The following is a 26,446-nucleotide window of genomic DNA, read 5'->3' on the forward strand; positions in this document are numbered from 1 at the left end:
AATCCCCATCACACCAAAGATGTTCGCCCTTTCAGCATGATAAACCATCGTGAGCTTTTGAAGTAACTAAGTGACGCAACTGGGAATTAACAGACGATTCTCGTTTCCTCGCGAGAATTAACGAAAGACAAGCGAGCTGTTTCATAACTGTTAACGAACGTACGCAAAGTTGAGAATAAAATTATTTTGTGCTAATTTCGTATCTCTATTTCTTCGTCGAATCTCAAACTCAGTATTTATAACAATAAAATGACTGTCAGTAACAGATAAACTGATGAAATCATGAATTAATTAATTACTCTTTGACAGCTGGTATCGAAAATATTTAATTTGATTGTGCTCTCAGATTAATTATCCGACAGTGAATGAATATTTGACTTCACGAAGCCCCCGTTAGTCCAGAGGTATGTCTCCGGATTTACAACGCTAAAATAAGGGGTTCGATTCCTATCGGTGGGCTCACCATTTAGCCTGATGTGCCTTTGAGAAAACACACACACTTCAGGAAAACGTGACGTGGTGTGTTCTGCACAGCAAGATAGACAATTATTGTTGTTGTTTGTCTAATTTCGCACAAAACTATTCAAGACTATCTAAGCTAGTTGTTCCTAATTCATTTTGAAAATAATAGACTAGAGGGAAAGCAGCTATGTCATCACTACCTACCACCAACTCCTATATTGATCTAATCTAAAATAAGATTTTTGTCTGTCAGTATTCTGTAACGCACCTCGTCACAAACACAAAGTGTGGATCGTGATTTTTCGTTTAAGCAGTAACGGGCGCGAATCACAGAACTTCAGATCCACAATCCGGCACTGTAATCACTTGGTCAAGCAGACGACAATGATCCTTTAAAAATGTTATTTCTTTGATCAAAAATTAGTAGTTTGTGTCTCTTTCTCTCTTTCCTAAAAATGTCCATGTCTAGAAAGTAAAATCATGATGCATTTAAATATATATATATACATGCATATATACATCATAATAGCACAAAATAGTTCAACTTTTATATTCGGAATAGAAGAAAATTCTATGATCTGGTTCACTTTCCTTTAGGAAGCAGAATAAATTAGTTGGTTTTTCACAAAATTGTCTTTATTTTAAACAACTCAGAGTCAAAATTAATACAGGTCACATGTCAGGGAGTCCAACATAACCATAGGTCACAGACTTCATATAAACACGGAGTTCGACATTAGCACAGGTCACAGACCAGGGAGTGTAATATTACCACAGGCCACGGACCAGGGAGTGTAATATTACCACAGGCCACAGACCAGGGAGTGTAATATTACCACAGGCCACAGACCAGGGAGTGTAATATTACCACAGGCCACGGAATACATTATTAACACGGAATCTCAGTTTCACGAATAGATGTTGTTCTTCAATAAACTTGACTTGCAAGTGTCTTACATGAAGTGGTTCTTAAAGTCTCAAGCTGAGGGCATCTTTTTCTATTATTCACCAACTAATCCCATAAGTATAAATTAAAAACCACATTCGTGTTTCTAATGTTGGTTATATTAAGAAACTAAGGTTGTAGAATTAAGTTGTGTTTAAATCCCAAAATGTATCTCACTATTAAAATTCCCGTAAATAATAGATTGTGTAGCTATTGAATTACAGAATAAACCCATTTCATAGCCACTTGTTCTTCTCCTCTCAGTGGGTCAGTGGTAAGTGTACTAACTTCTAATGCTAAAATTCAGAGCTTGATTCTCCGCAGTGGACCGAGTTCAGATAGCCAAATGTGTGGTTTTGTGGTAAAGTAAAATAAACAAATGGCTTACTTCTTATATACCAAAAACACACGATGAGTGAAAATATAACTGGATCGCATAATTGTAAAACTAGTAATCTGCGTTTCTGAAAAACCTCTGATAATTTTCTACTTTAACTGTAGAAAAAAAACAAAAACAAAACCTCCTTCCTTTGTTTGTATAGCAGTCAACAGTTACCCCAAAATAAAGCATTCTGAAAAATATACTGGACTTTCAAGTGACGTTAGATGTCCATCTGTTTACTGCTGAGTAAGATTTCGTTTCAACTGTCAAACTCCAGTGTTCTCTGTCAATATCTATTGACGTTATTCTGTCACAGCTGAGCCATGGAACATTGAGATCATCATCACAAAAGTTGAAGTAGTATTTATTGCCTGCCACTTTGTAAGACTCCTGCCACAGCTGTCACATTTTTGTGTTGTCACTCGAAATGTACCGAAGTAATTCTGTTACAGACAAATATAGGTCAGTCTCTCTCAACAAGTCAGGGAGCTAGGAACATTATAAATCAATAGTTTTTAGCTACAAAGTTTATTTTGTGACTAACGAACGTCTCATGTATGATTCCAATTAGTATGTTTATTTTTTAAGCACAAGATTACACAATCTATGCTGTACTCACTACCACTATCATGGCTTTATTCATGTGAGCTGAGATTCTTTCACAAAAGGTGTTCGTCACTTGTTGGCATTAAATTCGAACAATAAACGAATAGTACACAATCCACTTGGTTTAAAATACTATATATTCAAAAAGAGTCAAACGTATGTATAGAAATTTTTTACATGGTATGATATTACAGTTGTATCTAAAACTCTAAATAATTTTCTTTTATTGTCAAAAGTCCACACAGACTGGTACAGTTACTTTATAATCCATCAGACAAGACTTAATCTTCTCTAATCCGTTTCTTACTGTATAATTTGCGATAAATTCACTTACATTACCTCATGGATTACCACAGTTGAATCCACAATTTTAAATAATTGTCTCATCTTCGTCAAAGTCCACGGAACACCCTTTGACATGACGAATTATTCTCCTTACCTCTGTTAAACTGTGAAACTCACTTTAAGTAAAAAATATATAAAAAATAAGTAAAAAATGGCTAAACTAATAATCACAGCTTCTAACTTAACGTTGTCTAACTTCACAACTTTTGTTGGCTAGATACGCTGGCTCAGGCACTTTAGAACCCAACTGACAAACAAACTGTTTTCCCTATCTCTGTTGTTACAGTAAAACTGTATTGAAATCACTCGTTCAGGCTAATAACTCACATGGCGGCTGACATTACGTTTCCTTTCACTAACATTTATTTCTGACTTTACTTGCTTTCACATGGTTACCTATGAAATATATAAATATATTAGTTTATTATAACTTAAACACAAGCCGAAACAAAAATATATTAAAAAACAACAACGCTGCACTAATTGAAAATATCTTATGGTACAAGCTATAATGTGGATTATAATATGTACCCTAGGTTATGGAGGTGACTGACGAAGTACGACCCACACCATCTATCAGTCTAAACTTCCATTTGCTAGTCTCACATAAGAAATAGAAGAGTGGTAATAAATATAGAAATTAGGAGAGCGAGATGTGGGTGCTAAAGTCCACAGCGTCCCACATCTATATCACCCTTCACTGCCTGCAGACAGTTGTGGAAAGGAGACTGTTCTCCAAGTAAAGAAGGAAAACATCAGTTGAAATACAAATAAGAAAATAAGGCACTACCATTGGGGGATAAGTAACTTGAAAACTCATCTCTTGAAGTTAGCATTCCAGCTCCCAATATGGTAGAAAGGCACTAATTGACAGCACAGCAAACGAACTATACCAGCACGAAGCATCCCATCCAGCTATCCAAGCAAACTAGTATAATTTTGAATTTATTGAAACAAAAACAGTACAACGGAAAATATACAAAATATATTAAGTATATACAAATAACAATATGAACATTGGATTTACAGGTGAAAATTATTATCATATTAAAAATTAAATATATACAACAACATACAATGACATATACAAATTCAAAAGTAATTATATACAACTACGTACAGTGACATACAAATTGAAAATTAGAAACAAGAAATATATTCAGATATATATAAAAAATGAAAGAAGAAAATACATGTACAAAATACAATTACACAAGTGAAAATACAAAAATAAAATAAAATAAGTTAACGTACAATCTAAAAAATTAACTGAGCCATTTCACTGCCAAGCGTACATATGGGCGAGATATCCGGACGCCAAAGATGATAAAAGTCCCTCAGTCCCAGTAACTGATAGTGGACCTCAAGGTGGAGTAACAGCTTATACCAGTATTTTATAGTAAGTACGTCACTGGAGCTCCCTCAAAACATATTGGTGGAGGTGCCAGATGACTTACTTAAATACTGTTACGGTGTAATGAAACGTACAGGCCAGGTGACTGGGAACAGGGACCGGCAAGTGATACAGTGTGGTCCTAGCCGAGATCGAAGAAACACGGTAAAGACGAGCTACCTATTTCCATAACCTATCCGATATCGGGCAGAGGACCAAAGTATGCAGTATAAACTCCACCCGAGCATTTCTCGGTAGTACTGATGATTGAGAGAACAAATGTTCTCTCACCAGTAGTATATTGTGAACGGCGCGCCAGTTGAAAGCCTGAAACTATCATCATGTCGCTTCTTCACCCGGCCCCAAATAACGCTCCACGGAAGAGTAGGATGGTGCTGCTCTATCCTATAAGTACATTCCAGGGCAAGCAGACGGTAGGGAGAACTGGAGTCTGTAGTCAACGAAAAATCACGTGACTCAACTCGACAACGTCTAATCGCCGCAACAGCGTCAGTATACCATTTAAGAGGTTTAAAACACATTGGTTCACTCAGGCTTGGTGAAACACTAAACTGCTTGAGTCCTGTGCCAAGGAAGAAACGTGCAAGTTGGCTACAGGGATGGTTCTCCCAAGACAGAGAGCAGACAGTTGTAGACAAGAAAGGGACAGACACTTGATCCGGATGCATAGGATGCCCAGCCCTTCCTTGTGGGGTGACTTTATTAAAGACAATCGAGACACACCCTCGGTCTTACCACTCCACAGGAAGATGCAGACCTGCCCCTCGACAGCTTATGCATTGAGGTTCTTCAAAGGAAGAACTGCCCCAAGATGCCACATCTAGGGAAGTATCCTCCTCTAGATCCCTTCTGCCCTGACAAACAAGTTAGCAGGGCTGTAGCGATAATCTTGAACTGCCGAACTGACACACTGCATCACCTCCTCCCAGGCAGCATCGCGTTCCACAAGGAAGTGAATCCCAAAACATTTAACCACAGAGGAAGTCTATGCCAAACCACGTGGAGTGTCTGCAGATAAAGCCCATTTGCCCAACCACCTAGCCCTAGACTTGGTGTAGTTAAGCTGGGCTGCACTGGCATGAGAGTACTTGTTGATAATCACCTGGGCTAAATATAAATATGTTTGGTTGGCAATAAAAAAAATCACGTCATCCGCATGGATGGCATATTTGACTGACATCCTTCCCAGCAACGAAATACCACGCACCGAAACCAAGTGGTACAGATAGGAAAGCAGGACTCTGTCACTAACTTATACAAAGATGACGACAATGAACATCCTTGACGAACACCTTGACAAATGTTAAATGGAGCCATCAAGTATCCATTCACTCAGATCCCGCTTAAAGAAGACGTGAAGAAGGTTTGTACATAACACAAAACTGGAGGAAAACTATAACTCTCCAGAACGTACCACAAAACCTTGTGGTGGACTCAATCAAAGGCCTTATTCTGATCAAGCAACACAAATACTATAGGGATGTTCCTATCCATGATGTAATGGAACAGGTCACCTAGAAGCATCAAGTTTTGCTGGATACTTCTACCCTGTCCACTAAACGTCTGAATGTTGAGGACAAGATTGGGCATAGTAGCACTCAAACACGCACACAGGACTTTATACATGATCTTTGTATCCACATTCAGGAATGATACGGGACACCACGAGGAAAGAACTTCGGACTGGGCGGGATCATTACAGATTAGAGTAATTAACCCATCCAGCAGTTCCATAAAGTGTATGCCAGACATTGTGGAAGCCAAAGTATGACAACACAGAGCGCAGAGGCTGCGTATTCTGATCAACATAAAGGGGAATCTCCCCCATACTTAGCGAGGTGGGATCGAGCGCAGAGTTGAAGTCCCCACCAACGACAATATCAGCCTGTGTTATTAAGAGCATGTCCAAGGAAGAAAAGAACATCCTTAATTCCTTCCCTCGAACAGGCACATAGACATTAACAAGTCGTATCTTATAACCTTGAGTTATGACATCAACGTCTACAACCCGTCCTTTAGCATCACTACGTGATGCGAGAATACTTCCTAAGAAGTTGGGGTTGAAGAAAATTTTCACCCCTTGCGCATGAGTCGAACAAAAAGACCAAAATGTTTTGACAGAAAAACGATTGTTGAAGGAAAAGTGATTCCTGCAGGAATATTACATCAACCTAAAATCGGTTGAAAAGAAGGAATGCATGGAACTGTTTTGCGCGACTACACATTTCCTGGATGTTAAGTGTAATGCAGGATAGACCCATCAAAGCCTCAGAAGGGATCGATTTACTTCTGCTGCTGCTTCTGTGTTACATCCGGCAGTAAAAGGTCGTGCACCCTCTTCAGACTACACTGCTTAGGCATAGGTTTATCTGAGTGGCTCAGATATTATATTATGTTAGCCTAACCAACAAGGAGGCTAGCCTCCTCAGAAATCCAAATTTCTCCTAGAACTGGCAAGGATGCCCGAACCTTCTCTAGAACTGAGCTTCCTCAGAGGCCCCAACCTCCTTTTGAACTAACAAGTGGGCCTGAGCCCCCTTAGAGGCCCCAACCTCCTCCTGTAATGGCAAGGTGTTTTGAGCCCCTAGAAGGCCCCAATCCCTCACCGAGTCGGCGAAGAAGCCCGAGCTTAAAATACTTGATTTTACCACATTGTACACCGCTATTCCATTAAAAGATTTAATATTTGTTTTAAATTTATTAATAGAACAGTTCTGTTATCCTTTAATAGAACTGTAAAAAGACAATTCAGCTCCAAAAATCATAAAATATGTATTAAGTTTCTGTATTTATAATAATTATATATTTTTCAATAAACAGGTTTTTAAACAAGTAATAGAAGTTCAAATGTGAGCTAACTATTCTAATTGAGTAGCAAATTTATATCTTTACTATTGCACCCTGCTAGTACAGCGGTAAGTCTACGGATTTACAACACTAAAATCAGGGATTATATCCCCCTCGGTAAGCTCAGTAGATAGCCTGATGTGGCTTTGCTGTAAGAAAACCGGGTTTCAATACCCGTGGTGGGCAAAGCCCAGATAGCCCATTGTTATAGTTTTGTGCTTAATTCAAAACAACAACAATTAATATTTTAAAATAGCTTAATTATTTTTTATTATCCAAAAAGTATGTTTTTTATTCGTAACCCTAACATTTTATTTATTTTATCAAATAATTTACTTAATAATATAGCCAGTTGTTTGATAATTATTATTATTGAATTAGAAATGAATCTAAATTTAATTGAATATTTATGTAGTTTTGGAATAGCATAAAGAAATTGTAAATCTACATAAGAATTTTGTTTAGAATAAAATTTATTATAAGCTTTGATTAAATTATTAATTACTGTACCCTGATATCTGTTCAATCAGTGCAGCGTTTTTTGTTTAATTTATTTTTGTTTCAGCTTGTTTTTAAGTTATAAAAAACTAATATAATTAGTCAAGGTTTGGATTTGCTTTTTTTAACGCAGTTCTTCTTTGTGATTTTGCTTATTTAACTTCATTAAACTTTATTCATTTTCCCCAAAATATATTTATATATTCTTTACTAGCCGAGACTTCCAACTTTCTACAAACTACAAGACGTTATGATGTAACAAATATTCACTTAAGGCAGCGAGAAAAATACAGTAGGCTAGAATTACCTGATGTCAACAGTACTACAACAATTGGATTACTGACACAATGTACGCTCTGACCGAGTTATATAAAGAAATTTGTTATAATTATCGCTTTTAAAATAATTAACTTCAACACTCTTGTTATGAAAATTAAATAATCATTAAATATTAAACCTTTAAAAACTTAATCAAACCCTTACACTAAACAGTCTTTTACGGTATCAAAACCAGATTTTTACATTATGAGCCCATAGGCTTACCTCTGAAACACTAGATTGCCAACTCAGTATGTATCGAATTAATATAATTTCAAAAATATATTTATTTCTTCAAAACTATTGATAAGTTTGTGCGTGTATAATCGAATTCTTACTGTAATATATGTTTTTTTTTCAGGTATTGGTGATTACAAATATCTTATTTGTTGCTCTATAAACGTGCCTAAACAGTACACCACAATAAAGATCTTTATAGTTCCAAGAAATCAAGTTGAGACTTTTATTTGATAAGACTTTTTGCGAACGAAAATACAATATATGGAAATAAGAATATGTCTTGCTTGGTCCAACGATGTTTTAAACCAAAGCTGTTGATTAAGAAATGCGGAAAATTTCTTTATACAAAGACAGTACGCTATTAATAAAAATATAAACATTTATAGTATTAGTTGTTAACTCCGTAGATCTAACCACGCTGCTTTTATTGATTGAGTCGCACCATTATTTTATGCAGATTGTTAAAGTTTGAAAAGAAGTTAATTCAAACACGCCTAATGCATGCATTGAACTGATAATGAGTGGTAATTTTATGGATAAAACTAGCACACGTAACAATCACACATTCCAGGACCTGTATGTAGAAGGAAAGATGTAGCGGTTTATTATAGATGGAATTAAAGAGACAAGACAAGGTGGTGCGAAGTTAAAATAAAAATAAAATGTTTTAGTTGATGAACAATAATTTTTAAAGGCCAGTAATTCACGCATCTTTTCTTTAACTGCTGTAAAACTTTTGTTTATTTTGTTGACAACGTTCCACTAGGTTTAACTGGCATCACCAGGTCTATCTCACTCATTGTTTGGGTATATATGTGTATACCAAGGAGGGTCAGTTGCACTTGACCTCTTCCTTCTTCCTTTTCTTTGTTGGTGTGAACTGTTTAGTATATTAATAATTACTTCATGAGGGCCAGAGTAACCCGCATTTTCTCAGGCTCTCATCAGGGCAATGTCCATGTATCTTTCACCAGCAGTTTCTCACTAAAGTCTAGCTCATAGGTGGCCTGTTTTTATTTTATTTCTTAATTATTATTATTAATATATATATATTACTTTTTATTTTTTTAATTGTTTAATACTTTTTTCTTAATGATCCAATATATAAGTGTTTAGGTTCATCTTCATCATATATACAGTACCTGCCGAGTTCGCATAGTAGTTCACTTTTTCTCCACGTTTCATCAAAATATTTTATTGTACTATGTAGAAGTCTATCTGCTGTTGTTGGTGTGTTTTAATATTTATGCATAAACTTTGAAGAAGTGATTCTAGGTACTTTATATTCTGTCGTATGTAGTGTATTTTGTAATGATTGCAGTTTGGTTTTTAATTGTTCTTTACTTACATTAATCTATGCTGGAGGACCCCCGCTAGTATAGCGGTATGTCTCCGGATTCACAACGCTCAAATCAGGGGTTCGATTCCCCTCGGTGGGCTGAGCAGATAGCCCTTTGTGGCTTTGCTATAAGAAAAACATACATACATACAAACATATATGCTGGAACTGCGTAGTCTAATACAGGTCTTATATATGTTTTGTATATTTTTAGGATGTTTTCAAGTGTTGCGCCACTGTTTTTACCAGTTAGACTACTAGCATAGTTTGTTCTTCTCCAAACTTTAGTTTTCACATTATTTAGATGATTTGTCCATGTAAGTTTAGAATCATACGTTAGTCCTAGAAATTTTGCTGATGTAGCAGTCTGCGGAAGTGTTCCATTCATGTGAATCTGTGGTTGTGCTTTTTGGTGTTTCGTTAACTTTGTAAATATCACTAGTTGGGTTTTTGCAGTATTTTTTTTATTCTACATTTTTGACAGTAATCACATATTCTGTTTAAATGCGATTGTATATTTATGGCTGCTATTGCTGATGTTGAGGCACTTTTCCAGACTCCTACATCATCAGCGAACTGCGATGAGTATCCATGATCTGGAGCTTTAAGTGGCATATTGTTCACATACATGATGAAGAGAATAGGGCTAACCACCCCTCCTTGAGGACGGCCGGATTCTGGAGTAAAGAACTCCGAGAAAGTGCCCTTTACATTTACTCTACATTGTCTGTTTTCTAAAAGGTTAGCGAGACAGCGAATAATTCCACGTGATAGTCCTATTTCATTTATACGGAATGGGAGATCATTATACCGTACAGTATCGAATGCCTTCTCAATGTCGAGGAGCAAGAGACAGTACATTCTCTTTTATTAAAGCTATCTATTACTGTTTCAGTTAACCTAACTAAATGATCTGTTGTTTGTCTAATTTTTCTGAATTCGTTTTGTTCCTTAGATAATTTGTTATCTTCAAAAATGTAGAGAGTCTATTACTTATTATTCATTCAAGAATTTTGCTTACACAATTAGTCAGACTGATTGGTCGATGACTGTTTGGTTCATTGACTGGCTTTCCTTCTTTATGGAACATTAGTATATTTGCTTGCTTGCAAGAAACTGGACTACATTAAAGATTGCTAATAGATTGTCAAATATTTTCGGAGTGCCTTTTTTGATGAGAATTGTTTATATGCCGTCATTTCCTGGTGATTTATTTTACTACTTGTTTGAGTTCTGTTATTGTGATTATTTTGGTTAGTGGTACAATATTAATAGTGGGGTTGAACGTAGTATTATAATGCTCCCACGATTTAAACGGTGAGCATGATTGGTGGGACGAGGACTCTAACCGCGACACGCAAATATAGGAAGTCAAGCGCCCTAGCCACCTGACCATGCCGGATCCTTTACTGTGCCCACTACGAGCATCGAAACCCGCATTCTTGCGTTTTAACACCGCAGGCTGGAAGCAACACCATTTGAACATAACTTTAAAGATGCAAAAATTAAAATGATAATGGAGCAATACTTAAACGAGATCACCAAATAAAAATGTTGTTTTTCTGAAATACTATGATTAAGATAGTCATTCTCCATATATATATTATTGCTAGATTATAAATAATTTCTGGAAAACATGTTCATAAAACATATATATATATATATAGTTTTGAAAAACAACAACAATGAATCATTACTTTTCGTCATGTAATGGACATTCAGTTGGTTCTCTATATTTTTATTTCTTTTTAGTTTTTTCTAGAAAAACCCAACTAACGCATACATGTTCTCTAACTTTAGTTTTAAACTTCTGTTGTTAAGTAACATGCCAGAAACAGAGACTTTACGTTTTTAGAAACGTGAACCGAAATTGCAGACATACATACTTTTAAACTTCTTCAGAATTGACACAAAAACGTGAATTACAATTAGTTTAATATATAAATATACAAAATGTACCTCAATACAGATATTTACGTTGTGCTAGTTTATTTGAATTTTATATTTCATCCTGGCCCGGCATGGCCAGGTAGGTTAAGGCTTTTGACTCGTAATCCGCCCTCAAACATTTTCAATGGGGTTCAGTTCGGGCGAACACGCTGGATGGTTCAAAGGAGTCACGTTATTCGCCATGAAAAAGTCCTTTGTTCTGCGGGCATTGTAAATTGCAGCATTGTCCTGCTGAAAGATCCAGTGATTTCCACACAAGCGAGGGCTTTCAGTCAATAAGGATGCTTTTTACAACATTCCAATGTAACCAGCTGCTGTTTGACGCCTCTGGATAACCTGAAGCTCCATTGTTCCATGGAAGGAGAAAGCACCCAAGATCATAATGGTACCTCCTCCACTGTGTGATGTAGAAAATGTCTCCGGTGGGATATCCTTATCGTGCCAGTAACGTTGGATGCCATGTGGACCATCCAGGTTAAATTGTTTCTCACTAGGGAATAAACCTTCGTCCACTTTTCTACGTCCCATGTTTGGTGTTTCTCAACAAAATTTAATGGAGCTGTTTCGTGGTGTGGAAGGAGGCGTGGCCTTTGAAGATGTTTACGGTTTTTAAAGCCTTTCTCTCGTAGATGCCGTCTTATTGTTATTAAGCTACATTCTGCGTCCGTAAGAGCTTTAATCTGGTTCGACGATCGGCTGGTGTCTTGTCGGACAACACTTCGAATCTTCATGCTCAACGCCGGCGAAATTTTCTTGGGCGGACCACTTGAAATTTTCGTTCCGCATCCCTCAAGATCGTTTAAGAACTTTGCAGCATCAGTTTTACTACAACCAATTTCACCAGCGATGGCACGTTGTGAGAGACCTTATTTTTGTAGCTCGATAATTCTGTCACGTTCAAACTCTGTCAACTTTTTAGCCTTTGCCATGTTTTTACCCAATGTAACATAGAAGATGTCGGTGGGAGATGATGACAACGCTAATGTTTGAACACAAATGACTAAATTTCGTTACATGTTTACCAATTAACGCTACGTTTCAGTATGGTCTTAAACTTTTGACCAGCTAGTATTTAGGCTAATTTCATAGTTTTCACATTTTTCCTATTAAATGCTAAAAAAGTTTTTTTTTTATTTTCCTTTTCCTTATTTTCATCTTTCAAAAATCTACTCAAGTAAGTGGTTGAGTCTAACAACGCAAGATCCATATTTTTCTTTTTGTTCATTGGCCTTAAGATTTTGGCCAACAGTGTGTATATGTGTTTCTTTATTTATTTTTAAACTTTTTTTACTATTTCATTCTGAAACTTTAAGTTACCTTAAAATCGTTGTATTTATGTGATATTTTAAAAATGTTATTGTTTTAAGGTGATTTTATAAATTAACTATTTTGTTGTTTTGCAAGTTTAAATCAGTCATTGAAACGTCTTCAGCAATTTTTAACAAATTTATACAACTGTGGAACAATGAAGGGTCAGAAGGCGCCTGTTTTTGCGTAAGCTGTGTTTTAAAGTCAATTTATCACGCAAATAAACGGCATTGTAAGATGCCTGACTTATTGTTTAGGTGTATTATCTAAACCATATGGCCCGACATGGCCAGATAGTTAGAGCGCTCGACTCATAATCTGAGGGTCGCGGATTTGTATCCCCGTCGCACCAAGTATGCTCGCCCTTCCGGCCGTGGGTGCGTTATAATGTGACGGTCAATCCCATTATTCGTTGGTAAAAGCGTAGCCCAAAAGTTTGCTGTAGGTGATGATGACTAGCTGCCTTCCCTGTCGTCTTACACTGCTAAATTAGGGGTGGCTAGTGTGGATTGCCCTTGTGTAGCTTTGCGCAAAATTTAAAACAAACAAACAAACAATCTAAACTATTTTCCGACATATTTTTATGTATTTGTGAACTTATAAGTGACGCACCATTAGACTGATTGCCAGTAAACCTGGCATATATTTTTTTACCTCCTGGATAGTGACGTATGTGGAAGGTAATCAATGTTTGGAACTGACCTTACCTTAATACCAGCTGTGCCACTGTAGCATGTAGAAAAATGTAGTGAAGCTATTAGTGATGTTGGTTACTCAAATATAATATTATTTAATATTGAAATACGCACTTGTAGTTCTGCAAAGTAAGTATTTATTACTTAGATACGTAACTATTTACTTCGTTTATATAATTTGTTTTAAAATAAACTAAACATATATTCGTAGAAAATTGTTCTATCAAACGGGTTAATGTTTGTGACTAAGCACAAAGATACACAATGGACTCTCTGTGCTTTATCCACTACGGGTATTGAAACCTGGCTTATAGCTCTGTAAGTCCGTCGACATGCCACTTTGCCATTAGGAGCCTATCGAACAAGAATAATAACCGTTTATGAATGTGTATATGGTAGTTCTTAAAACAGTCATTGCGCTAGTATTAAACAATAACTGGTTAATTTATCAATCTTTTAAATTATTGAACATCTCTTTAAAAAAAGTATATGTTTTTTAGCGGATATTATGATATATATATCATAGGAATTCACCTCTTTGACAAAAGAATTAAACCAAGCAAAAGAACAACTTACAGAACGGGACGAAGAGATACGAGAACTCAAGGCTGAAAGGAACAACACGAAGGTAAGTCGTGAAGATTTGTGATACAAGTGCAATAAGTAGAATCCACGATGTGCAAATTAATGAAAGGGTTAGGCCTCGACTTTAGATTCTGGAGCCGAACCATGCATAAAGGTAAACTTTAATTGGACCCTAATGCTGAAAGACTAAACTTCACTTCTACCCTAATGCTCATAAAAGAAACCTAGTAATTCGAAAGCTTTCAGAAAGAGGTCTTTCCTTCATCAGATAATGTTTCTAAAGTACTAGAGTCGTTGGGTTTCTTCTTCAAAGATAACTTTTTTTGTCAATCCTTCATGTTTTGGAATATCATAGGAAAAACCTACTGCTGCAAGATTTAACACTCCTTGGATCAGTGGCATATTTAGGTAGGAGCTCAGCCCCAGGAGCATAGTTTTAATGGGAGACCATTGATAATTTTAATATCGAGAATTTAATTTTCTGTCTGAGCCAAAAGTTGTGAATTTTAACTTCACTAGAAGCTCTAGAGCTTCGAGATTAAATTTAATGTAAGTCACTAGATTAAAATATTATTTTTAAAATTCGTTTAATTTTTATATAACTAAGATCTGAATCTTTCTTGTACTAGTGTGAAACAGATTTAGATCTGGACTACAGTGTCGAAAAATTGAATATTCTGTCTATCCGAAACTTTGCGTGTCTGTGTGTTTAAATGTAAAACTATAGAATGGTCCATGTGTCCTGTGCCCATTATTTATATCTAAATCCAATTTTTTAGTGCGTAAGCCCTTAAAGGTTATTGCTGAAGCACTGGGAAACTGACCCAAAAGTTATGTAGCTAATTATCTCTTTAGTCTTAACGACTCGAGGTTAAATCACATTTCTACGAGACAGAATCAAAATCAGGTTACATAAGAAGGAACTTAATCTCACGTAATTCCCATATTGTGATAAGATTATATCTCATTTAAATTGAAACATCACAATAATTAATCTTAGTTAAATCTTAACCTCTGTAATTTTGATCCCATTCAGTTCTTAGAACTTTGAAGATCTTAATTTTATTATTACTCAGTTCTTAGAGACTCAATTGAGTATGTATGTTGTTCAGGATCAGGCCCGGCATGGCCAAGCGTGTTAAGGCGTTCGACTCGTAATCCGAGGGTCGCGGGTTCGAATCCCGGTCGCACCAAACATGCTCGCCATCCCAACGGCGTTATAATGTGAGGATCAATCCCACTATTCGTTGGCAAAAGAGTAGCTCAAGAGTTGGCGGTAGATGGTGATGCCCAGCTGCCTTCCCTCTTGTCTTACACTGCTAAATTAGGGACGGCTAGCGCAAATAGCCCTCGAGTAGCTTTGCGCGAAATTAAAAAAACAAAAACAAAATAAACAAACGTTCAGGATCAAAATGGTGCACTACTTTGAAACTTGTTCAAATTCTTGAACTAAAGTTTACCTAATTCTTAAGGTCCTGCCTGAATCTAAAGTGGATCTATAAGGCTGTGAAATGGTAATAGATGTGAAGCCTGCTCTCACAAATCACTTCTTATAATGAACTTTACTTGCTGAAAATGTATCTAATTTGATTTGTTATATGTGCCCTTCAGCATCTAAACCGTAAACTTGAAAGTTCGATACCTGTACTATAAATAGTGCAAATAAATCCATTGTGTAGCTTTGTGCTTAAACGCAAAAGAAAAACATAATAAATTTCTTAGACAATGTAAAACTAAGCGTTATTGATGTGAATCCGATTTCCCTTGAAACACGATGAGTCTTAGGTGAATCTTACAACGAAATTAAAACCTGTCATAAACATTATACAGCAATTTTAATATAAATATTCTGTAGCTGCCTTGGTACGCAACTTAGAAGTGTCTTACAATATTATATAGCTCTCTGAGTGTGAATCTTTGTAGACGTCTGGATACGCAAGTTAGGAACTTCCCTGCAACATTATTATATACACGTTTGTCATTTCATATAGAATATCTATTTTACACCACAAATTCTAATATTTAAGATAGGAAAACGGAATTGTTAACATTTATTAAGATTTATTGTAAATGTATGTGACTATCTAGTTAACATATATCAAATTATTTGTAATCCCTAATTTTGCAGTGTAAGACTAGAGAGAAGGCAGCTAGTCATCACCACCCACCGCCAATACTTGGGCTATTCTTTTACCAACGAATAGCGGAATTGGCCGTTACATTATAACGCCCCACGACTGAAAGGGCGAGCATGTTTGATGTGACAAGGATTCGAACCCACGACCCTCAGATTACGAGTCGAGTGCCTTAACCATCTGGCCATGCTGTGCCTACTTTCCATAAGCGACCTATTTCTTTGGTAGACCTTCTTATTGCATTGTTTCTTTTTGTAATCTTAGAGAAAGTGCCTAGGCATGTACTTAATTGTTTAGTAATTTGATGTTTCTTACGACATTACCACGTAGTTCAATGATCGAGTGGTAGACTTCAGTATCCAGCTGACGAACTATTGTCTACAGAACTTTTTGTATACAATTCAGAGTTGGCTACAATGATGAACCAGAGAAATATAGCAAATCCAAGAAGCTATCACTATTATTATGTAGCGTCACCTCACACAATGGGTACAATACATTTGATTATACCACGTATATTACACATTCATTCGTTTGAATTTGCGTCATCTGAAAGCCCACGAAGAACGTGTATGGCTGGAATTTACCAGTGGACAGTGATATACATCATTGTTGAGAAATACACCTCTTTTAAAGAAAAAAAGATTGGATTTTCTACCAACAGTTATTCCCTATCAAATATTAACCCCCTGTAAATATACAAATTTTACTTTTTGTAGACATGTAGATAACAAATTAAAAACTTTCTTTGATATTATAAAGCTGCCCGAGTTTGAATCTCACTAGACGTCAATTTGCTTTACAGTTAAGCATAGGCCAAGATACCGTCTCTAAGAATATGAAAAGAAATAATGTGATCGAAAAAATTTTCCCAAAAGGAAAGAACGTAGAGATGATCGCCAACTGTTCTGGCTATGCAGAAATGACTGCACAAAATCTACCAATAATTTTTCAGCTGAACTCACTCACGTGCCGTATCAAATCATTTCACGACTGTTAAAAGTTGGTTATCGCTCAAGACGCCACTTAGTAAAACCCATATTGACCCAAGACCATAGCCAGTGCAACGTTTGATGGACCAGAGAAAACCTAATATGAACAGGGCAATATATGGTGTTCAGTGATGAAGCCAGATTCCAAGTATTTCGCCATGATAGCCGTGTCAAAGTGTGAGGCCGAGTTCAGAAGCCTACAACAATGATCTCATCCAGGCACAAGCTGAAGATCGTGGTGAGACATTTTATGGGTAAGAGTGACATTTGTGTCATTGATGGAAACCTTAATCAACAACAGTTCAGGCAAATATTAAAGGAAAACTTGCTTTCATTTACCAGAAAGGCCTTTCATGTTTCCCAAAATGACAATGCCAGACCACACAGAGTCCGAATGATCCAGAATTTTCTCTTGAAACAGGATGTGGTACACACGAAATGGCAATTAGAATCATCAAATAATAACCCAGTAGAGAACCTCTGAGCAAAGGTCACTCGTTTTATCAACAGGATGCTTGATCAGCCTAAGAACATGCATGACCTTTGTCAAGCTGTCCTTGCTGCACAGCGAGGTGTTTCTATCTATACTTTGACATCCCAGAAGGAGAGCATGTCACGTAGTGTACTAGCCATCAGGGATGTACGCAGAGGCCATATATCAAATACTGACTAGTGACAGTTTTGTCCCAAGATGAGTCCCATAAACCGTAAAAAGTTGTATTTTCTTATTAACTTAACTAATAAAATAAACTATCTTAATTCAATTTTTAAGAATTTGGATTCGATGAGATTAAGAAATTCATTACGTTTATTGATTTGTGTTTGCAAGGATTAATCAAACAATGATTTTTCTTTTTCAGTTTGCCCCTAAAGAAGAAAGGCCCATTTTTCGAAAGCGCTCGGGTTATAGGGTTTTAATTCATTTCTATGGAGGCTTCTTCAACTTACGTGTTTTTCTAACATTATGAATCAAACATTGTATTGATGTATTTTAAGTAGGTGTTTCTATTAGTTTTTGAATTTCACGCAAAGCTACACGAGGACTATCTATGCTAGCCGTCCCTAATTTAGTAGTGTAAGACAAGAGGGAAAGCAGCTAGACATCACCACCCACTGCCAACTCTTGGGCTACTCTTTTATCAACAAATAGTGGGATTGACCGTTACATTATAACGCCCCCACGGCTGACAGGGCGAGCATGTTTGGTGCGACCGGGATTCGAACCCGCGACCTTCAGATTACGAGTCGAACGCCTTAACCCACTTGGCCATGCCGGGCCTTTTAAATAGGTAATGACATAAATTTACTACAAAGTTTGATGGCATTTAAGAATTCTGTTCTCCTATCTTAAATATTATAATCTGTCGTTCAAAATAAATATTCCATGTTAAGTATCAACCATGTGCCCGTGCCTCGTATGTTAAAACTATGAGCGAACGTCAATGTTTATAGCTATGTTCGATTAATTAAGACGGAAGATAAAATTCATTGTTGTTGAGAATATTATTAAATTACTTTAACGACAGTACAGTAAATAACTCCACAAATTAAGCTGAAATTCTGTTTCTAAAGTAAATGATTATGATTTATAAGGCCAACACTGAATATTCAGCATTGAAGATGACGTTGTTGTAGTGGTAACGAAAAGCGTGAAATCCGCTTTTTTAAAATATACATCAAGTAAGCCAGTATTTTAGTGTTGGCAATTTTAATTGTAAACCAAGCCTGAAAAATTATTATTAGTAGTTGTTATTTTATCCATCATTCCTCCATCTTCCATAGCATCAAAACAGATTTCTTGTCCTCATTTCTTTTTCTTTTTTTTATCAATTATGTAGCGCCCCGGGCGCGTCTCTATTCTTATTTTTCATCAAACTAATGATTACTTTAACTCCAGCAATTTATTGGATCTATTCTCAAGATCCTAACTGTCCACTCTTATTATCGCGACTTACGAAAGTGGGTTTTTGATAGCGTTGCATCCATTGTCTTTTATATACTATAATAATTACGTAGTGCCCGACCTAATCTGTTTGTCACCCTGTTTTATTTCTCTTCTCTATAATACAGTAAAACTTGGAGACAGATTCTTCTCCTATATCAAAGGAACTTAAAAATGTAACTAACAACTTTGTCACTCATTGGAATAACTAAGATAAAGTATTTTGTCTATGGAGCATAACAATAAGGAACACTGTCTTCTCTAATCATGTTTTTTTGTTTTTGGAATTGTGCGCAAAGCTACTCGAGGGCTATCTGAGCTAGCCGTCCCTAATTTAGCAGTGTAAGACTAGAGAGAAAACAGCTAGTCATCACCACCCACCGCCAACTCTTGGGCTACTCTTTTACCAACGAATAGTGGGATTGACCGTACATTATAACGCCCCCACGGCTGAAAGAGCGAGCATGTTTGGTGCGACCGGGATTCGAGTCCGCGACCCTCGGATTACGAGTCCAACGCCGTAACCCACCTGGCCATGCCGGGCCCTACTTTAATCAATTGACACTAACGAGAAAAATTTGTTTATGTGACTTTATGTTCTTGTTAGCCTTCTTTTTTTAATATTCGTTGTTTTTTTGTTTTTTATTCCTGTATAAAGAAACTTAAACTGTGGACATCCAGTTTTATGCCAATTCTTTTCCTTCAACAGCCGCTGGTCCAATACTTGGAATATTTCGTTTTCCAACATAAATGTCAGTGGATTTGAAACGTTGAGAATCATACAAAACTGCTGGTTCTGGAACAGTTTTAATGTCTGTTCCTCTAGAATGTATTTTTAGAGTGTAGAAATATCCATTCTTCAATAATAATACTGTTTTCTTTTTTCGTAATCTCACCCACAGTTATTAATAAAGTACTTACAGTGTCTGCTCATTAGATTTGAATTATCCAATCTAGTAAAAAAAAACAACAACAAATGTCTCTCTTACAGCTGTTACTGGAACACTTAGAGTGCCTGGTTTCCCAGCATGAACGTTCACTAAGAATGACTGTGGTGAAAAGACAAGCCCAGTCCTCTGCAGGGATTTCATCTGAAGTTATGGTTCTCAAGGCCCTCAAATCTCTCTTCGAACATCACAGAGTTTTAGATGAAAAGGTGAATATTTTGAACTTTGAAACTAGTCTAAGTGACAATTTGCTTTTCTTCATGACTTCTCTAAGTGTTTGTTTGAATTTAAGCACAAAGCAGCACAATGAGCTTTTTGTGCTCTGCCCACCACTAGTATCAAAACCCGGATTCTAGCGTTGTAAGTCCCCAGACATAACGCTGTGCCACTGGGAGGTCTGAAAGTCTGTAAGGAATATATTTTCTTCACGAGACACAAAAGTAATAAAACTGTTCATTTCAATCAGTTAAGTCAGTCTTGTTTTTGTACAATTTTGTAATAAATTTTGTTATTGTTACCCTAAACTTTAGTTTCAATATTGTGACGGAAAGAGTGAATAACTGCACGCATGTGTGTTTGTATGTAAACATGTGGATGCAGTGTTTTTTTAAAGCAAATGACTTTTCGTCTAAACAGTCAGGGAACTATTAAAAAACATCGAGATCAGTGGTTTCACTCATAAGCTGCTATACCTTAAAGACAAGATTTACTGGCCGTCAACTGAACTGTATTCTTTGCAATTATCTTGAAAACCTCATAAGCTGCGTTTGAAGATTTTGTATTTAAACTCTGACATTTTCACGACGACGAGGAGAAGTTAAAATATCAATAAACGTGTCAATAAATGTCTCGATGGAAGTAAAGACGTCTATAAATCAGTGATATTACTAGATTTGGCGCTTTAGCCAAAGTAGGGTGTAGCTTCAGTAATAAAACATTTGAATTGCATTATAAGCCTGACTTATATTCAAAGACGTTTTAACGATCTGAATTTTGTAAAGCTATTGTTTTCCTAACAATCAATAGTGCTGCCTTAAAAATAATATGTTCAAGTATGGGAAACAGAAACACCTTTCAAGTCCCAATCTTTAACATGTAGAAATATTTTTTCCCCTTCGCAATCTTTAACATGCAGAGACATATTCATCTTTTCTTCTAGTTTAAGGTGAGTCTTTGTTGTCCATCTAAGATTATCAAACTTTTCACACATACGTACATACAGATTTAACAATAGAGATCGATTAGAGGATGTCGATAACATGTGGTTGCCACGGATACGTGCTATCTAAGTCCCCTATTATCCAGCGCAAAAGTAAAAAATTCCTGCATTCAGGATTATTAGGTGAAAAATAACTGGAACACACTTGAACACTGGTAGTGAAAGAAAATATCTACATGAAAGTAAGAACCTTTTAAACATCCATCCTATTTAAATACTCTGATCAAAGTCCATTATATCTCACAAGCCCGGGAGTTAAATACTTCATCCAATGTTTTACACACAATCAGCCGTCAGGTTTCTAGATTGCCTGTTTGAACTGTCCAAAAGATGCCTATAGAAACATATGCATGTTAGCTTGAGACTTATGCACAAAGGTTGCAGTATTTACTTAATGTGTGTAAAATTATAAAAACGTGTTTACGACCTAGAGATATCCTGTCAATACTGATTTGATTTACGACAGGTGCAAAAATTATTTTAAAAGTGATAGCTGTACCAAGTTTGATTAAATAACCCTGTGCGAGTCATATGTTGTGTTTGCATATTTGCAATTGAATTTCTGTTTAGGTTATATTAATATTTTTGACGTCATGTTATTCGAATTTTCGGAATTTTTTTCGTTTCTTTAACTGAGTATTATAACATTGTAGCGTCACCCGAACAGTTTTAAAAAAGTATGAGACCTCAGTGAAAAAAAATATAAACATAGACAAGTACGTGAGCGAAAGTCAAGAGCAGTTCAGCCAGAAAATTAGTTATCGAAATAAAACGTGAATTCAGCCAGCGTGTGAGTGATTAGCCGTAATGGGAGATATTTCAAAGCGAGATTCACAGTTTAATAGAGATAAAGAGAATAATTTGTCTTGTAAAAAAAGGTTTACTAAAGCAATTGAATTGGTATGTGGGGACATTGGCGAAAAGGAGTTCAGGATAGAACTGTGATAGTTCACAGAGTAATGTAAGTAAATTATTCACTGGTACTATTGTGATAAGAGTAGAGAAATATAATTCGTCTTTTTAAATCGATTCTAAAGTAATTGAATCAGCCTCATTGGACTTTTGGCAAGAAAAGATAATTATTTAAAGTTTTAGATAAAAAATGTAATTTCCTATATAGTAAAGAATTTTGGTACATAGATTTGATTTGAGTATATATTCTTTTAAAACGAATGGATTGTGTGCTGTCCATTTATTTTTTAAATTTATCGCCAACAAGTCTCAGACACCTACTGTAAAAGAATCCTAAGTCCATATACATAAAACCCTGACATTTTGTTTTTGTAAACATGGTATGCAAGCATACCATGTATTTCATACCCCTATAACTGATATGACGTATTGTTTTATACTCTCAGTATTCAGTTGTTGTTGTTTTTTTTGTGAGCCACCAAGAGTCTAACTATAACTACTCACGTAACTACGTCATTCAATTAGAATGTTGCATACGCCTTCTTGTGAGAAAGATTGCTGTAACGGACAAAAACAGACTGACAAAGATATTTAAAGTGTAAAGTCAGATGATGCTCCAAGAATGCCCATCCTTTATTTTCAAGTAAGAAAGGCCAGTAGTCTAATTTATAGCTTCTGCATCCTTTGAATAATGGCTTTTATTATAATATAAAATATAAAGCTTTCTTAACATAAAATAATTTTAGGATTGATGCAGAAAACATGATTATCTTATTTAGATTATAATGCAATGATAATCCTGCAGTAAAGGTTCCATACAATCTTCCCTCGGTGTGGATTTCTGTACGCGGTGAGGGGACCTCCAAGGGAAGATTCTGTTCTTTCAGTTTACCTCCTCTGGGATCTAAACATCCACCCAAGTGTTTGCCATGCGTCGCGACCCGTGAAAGGGAGGAGAAGATCCTGGTGGTTGAGAGGTCCAACCCTAACACATCACTTTGGCCTTGAATTCTTGTAGAAGGGTGGCCTTGGGGTGGTCCCCTTAAGTCAATCGGCTAGTCCACTTGGGTTAGAGTCAACCAAGTACCAGTTTTGAATATTCTATGGATGTTCTTAACAGGTGTTGTGGATATTGTATTTGATGCTGGTGTTTGGGTATGGTGATCACGAAACCCTGGCGTTGCTGCAATGTCCTTGTTTAACATTGTAGTGAGTCCCGTCGTATGGCTCCATGGTGGGTGGGGTCATTGGGCACCGAAATTTTCCTTTTTCATTATTGATACCCAATTAAAATCTTAATAAAATAGTGAAAAACAGTCTATAGTTAAATGACCACGTCTTGAAGATTCTGAGCAGCAATCCTCACCATCCGTACCACCTGTTTACCTCATTTTCTTATATTGCACTCACTTTCAGACAAACCTTTAGGGCAAATGTCTCCCTTTTTCATTCAAAAGGGACTAGAGGGACTTGCTGGCTCTCCAAAGTCAGTAAAAAGCTTCGATCTGGTGACATATGGGTGGAAACATCCACATCTCAACACAGTGAACTCCTCTTGCATTCAAAGGCAATTGGGGATATACCTCTAGAGGTTACACCTCATGCTACTTTGAATTCATCATGAGGAGTTATTGTTGAGAGAGGTTTGAAGTCCATCACAGAGTCGGAAATTCTCGCTAGTTTTTCCACCCAAGAAGTTTCTGCAGTGAGGCGTATATCCACTCGCAAAGATGGAATTATGATGCCGACCAATGTCCTCGATCTCACATTTATGCCACCACGTTTGCCTGCCACCATTAAAACAGGTTATCTTAATTGCAGAGTACGGTCATACATTTCAAACCCTCTCTGATGTTTCCCGTGTCATCTGTTCGGTCACTCAAAGATGTCATGTCATGGTTCCTTGACGTGTGCTCGTTGTAGTGGCAAGGACCATGCTGCCTATCAGTGTGAAATGGACCCTCATTGCATTAATTACAATGGCTCTCACATGTCCTATTTTCGTTCTTGCCTTAAATGGTTGGAAGAAAAAGAGGTGCAGCGTTTGAAAACGATTCATAATATTACCTAACCTGAGACTCAAAAATTGCTGTCCACCACCTCATCTCAGACGTATGCTGCTGCACTTCGTTCCACAGCTACTGTGGGAGTGCAGATAAATCTCTTTATGCCTCCAAAAGAATCGTTCTCAAAACAAACGAAAAGTCGTTTGACCTCCATGGTTAAAAAGATTGATGAATCAACTTCAACACCCATCTCTGTCCCTTCCATACATTTCAACAAATCCAAAGATCCCCTTCCTTTGGTTTTGGGTACAGGCATTTCTTTGGGTACATCTTCTTCTCCCATCCCACGATGTAAAACAATCATTCGTTCATGTCCTCAGTCGCTGGAATCCTTTTCCAATAGCAAAGACCTATCCAATAGACCTAGGGTAGGATCCATGGAGGTCGATAGACTTCCCTCGAATAAAGACAGTAAAGAAAAAGACGTGGTCGTAAACAGAAGGGTTCTCCACCCAATTCATCTACACGTAAATAAAACTGACCACCTTGATTCAATGGAACTGTCGAGGTTTATGTTCTAATCTGGATGACATCAAAACTTTGATTGCTTCCTACCATCCTGTATGTCTCTCCTTACAAGAAACATTTCTGAAACCTGCCGATACAGTCACCTTTCGACAGTTTTCTTTGTACAGAAATGACAGGCTATGTGATGGACGAGTGCCTGGGGGGTGGCACTGTTGGTTTATCAGCATGTTCCCACCCTGTCTTTGCCACTTGACACACCTTTGGAGACCGTAGCCATCCATATTTCCTTGGGTCACACCATCACTGTTTGTTCTCTCTGCCTGTCGCCTGTAGAGACCTATGATCAATCAGACCTTGATGCTCTCATTGAAAAGTAGCCATCTCCCATTTTAATCCTGGGGCACTTTAATAGAATCATCCCCTCTGGGGAAGTGCTGATGTTGAAAAGAGGAGTCGCTCCATAGAGCATATGCTCTCTGATCACAACCTTTCTCTTTTTAATACTGGTTTTTCTACTTATTTTCATGCACCTAGTCAGTCTTTTACTGCTATTGACCTCTCAGTTGGGTACCCTTCACTATTCTCCCGTTTTATTGGAGGATTGACAATAATTCACAAGGCAGTGATCATTTTCCTCTAATTTTAGGAGAGATTGGCTGTGTTCGATGCCGCCCAGTCCGCGTGCCCCAGTGGAAACTGGATCAAGCAGTAACTGACTGTATTATACAAGCAGCTGCTCAGTATATTCCTAAAGCGTCGACACGTCTTCCACGATATCCTCGACCGTGGTGGAATCCTGCCTACCACATGGCACGGAAGGCTCAGAAACGGGCCTGGGATACTCTTTGTAGGTATCCAACACTCTCGCTCCGCATTGCTTTCCAGCAGGCCCGTGCACATGCTTGGTGGGTAAGACGTCAAAGCCAGAAGGAATCTTAGATTAAGTTCACAACAAGATATCTTCTACCACCAGTTCCAAAGTCATATGGGACAAGATTCGAAAGATCAGTGGGCAGTATAATTCCGTCACCTTCTCGATCTTGCTCTCTGATGGCCAGGAGTTGCTAATACACAGAGCACCGCTGATACGCTAGGTGAAAGCTTTTGCCGGGTACCTTGCACTTCTGCTTCTTCCTCCACCTTCTTAGCCATCAAGACTCAGCCAGAGCAAACTCCTCTCTCCTTTCGAGCTGATTGTCTTTATAACTATAATCGTCCCATTACACTGGTGGAACTCAAACTAGCCCTTCGTTGGTCTGGCAGTACATCGTTTGGACCTGATAATGTATCCTATGAAATGTCGCGCCATCTATCTCCTGCTTCTCTTACTATTCTTCTGCTTGTTTTTAACCGGATCTGGCAGGAGAATGTTTTTCCTGATGCCTGGTGCCAGGCTGTTTTCCTACCTTTCTCTAAGCCTGAGAAGGATCCCAAGATTCCTTCAAACTATCGTCCAATTGCTTTGACTAGCTGTCTCTGTAAGATCTTAGAGAGGATGGTTAATGCTCATCTTGTTTGGTTTCTCGAAACAAACAACCTCCTCTCATCCATCCAGTGTGGGTTTCGATGACAGTGCTACACTATGAACCACCTGATTTGACATGAAACGTCCATCAGAGAAGCCTTTCTCAAATGACATCTTGTATCAGTATTCTTTGACATTGAGAAGGCTTATGATACAAATACAACATGGAGGTATGGCATTTTGCAAGACCTCCACATATATGGGTTATGTGGCCATTTGCCCATTGTTATTAAAATTTTTTAATGTACAAGAGATTCCAAGTTTGTGTGGGTTCGACACTTTCTTGTTCTTTTCTACAAAACTTG

The 26,446-nt window shown here is 37.1% G+C and overlaps 1 protein-coding gene across 1 annotated transcript in view; it reads left to right on the forward strand.

Moving 5' to 3' along the window:
* Positions 1-26,446, forward strand: part of LOC143226218 (liprin-alpha-1-like) — a 106,313-nt gene that overhangs the window by 14,975 nt on the left and 64,892 nt on the right. The window contains exons 2-3 of the mRNA XM_076456924.1: positions 13,877-13,978; positions 19,996-20,160. Of these exons, the coding sequence (XP_076313039.1) occupies positions 13,877-13,978; positions 19,996-20,160 (267 nt within the window). The remainder of the gene's footprint in view (positions 1-13,876; positions 13,979-19,995; positions 20,161-26,446) is intronic.

The sequence above is a fragment of the Tachypleus tridentatus genome, chromosome 9 (genome assembly GCF_004210375.1).
Source record: "Tachypleus tridentatus isolate NWPU-2018 chromosome 9, ASM421037v1, whole genome shotgun sequence".
NCBI classification, from domain to species: domain Eukaryota; kingdom Metazoa; phylum Arthropoda; class Merostomata; order Xiphosura; family Limulidae; genus Tachypleus; species Tachypleus tridentatus.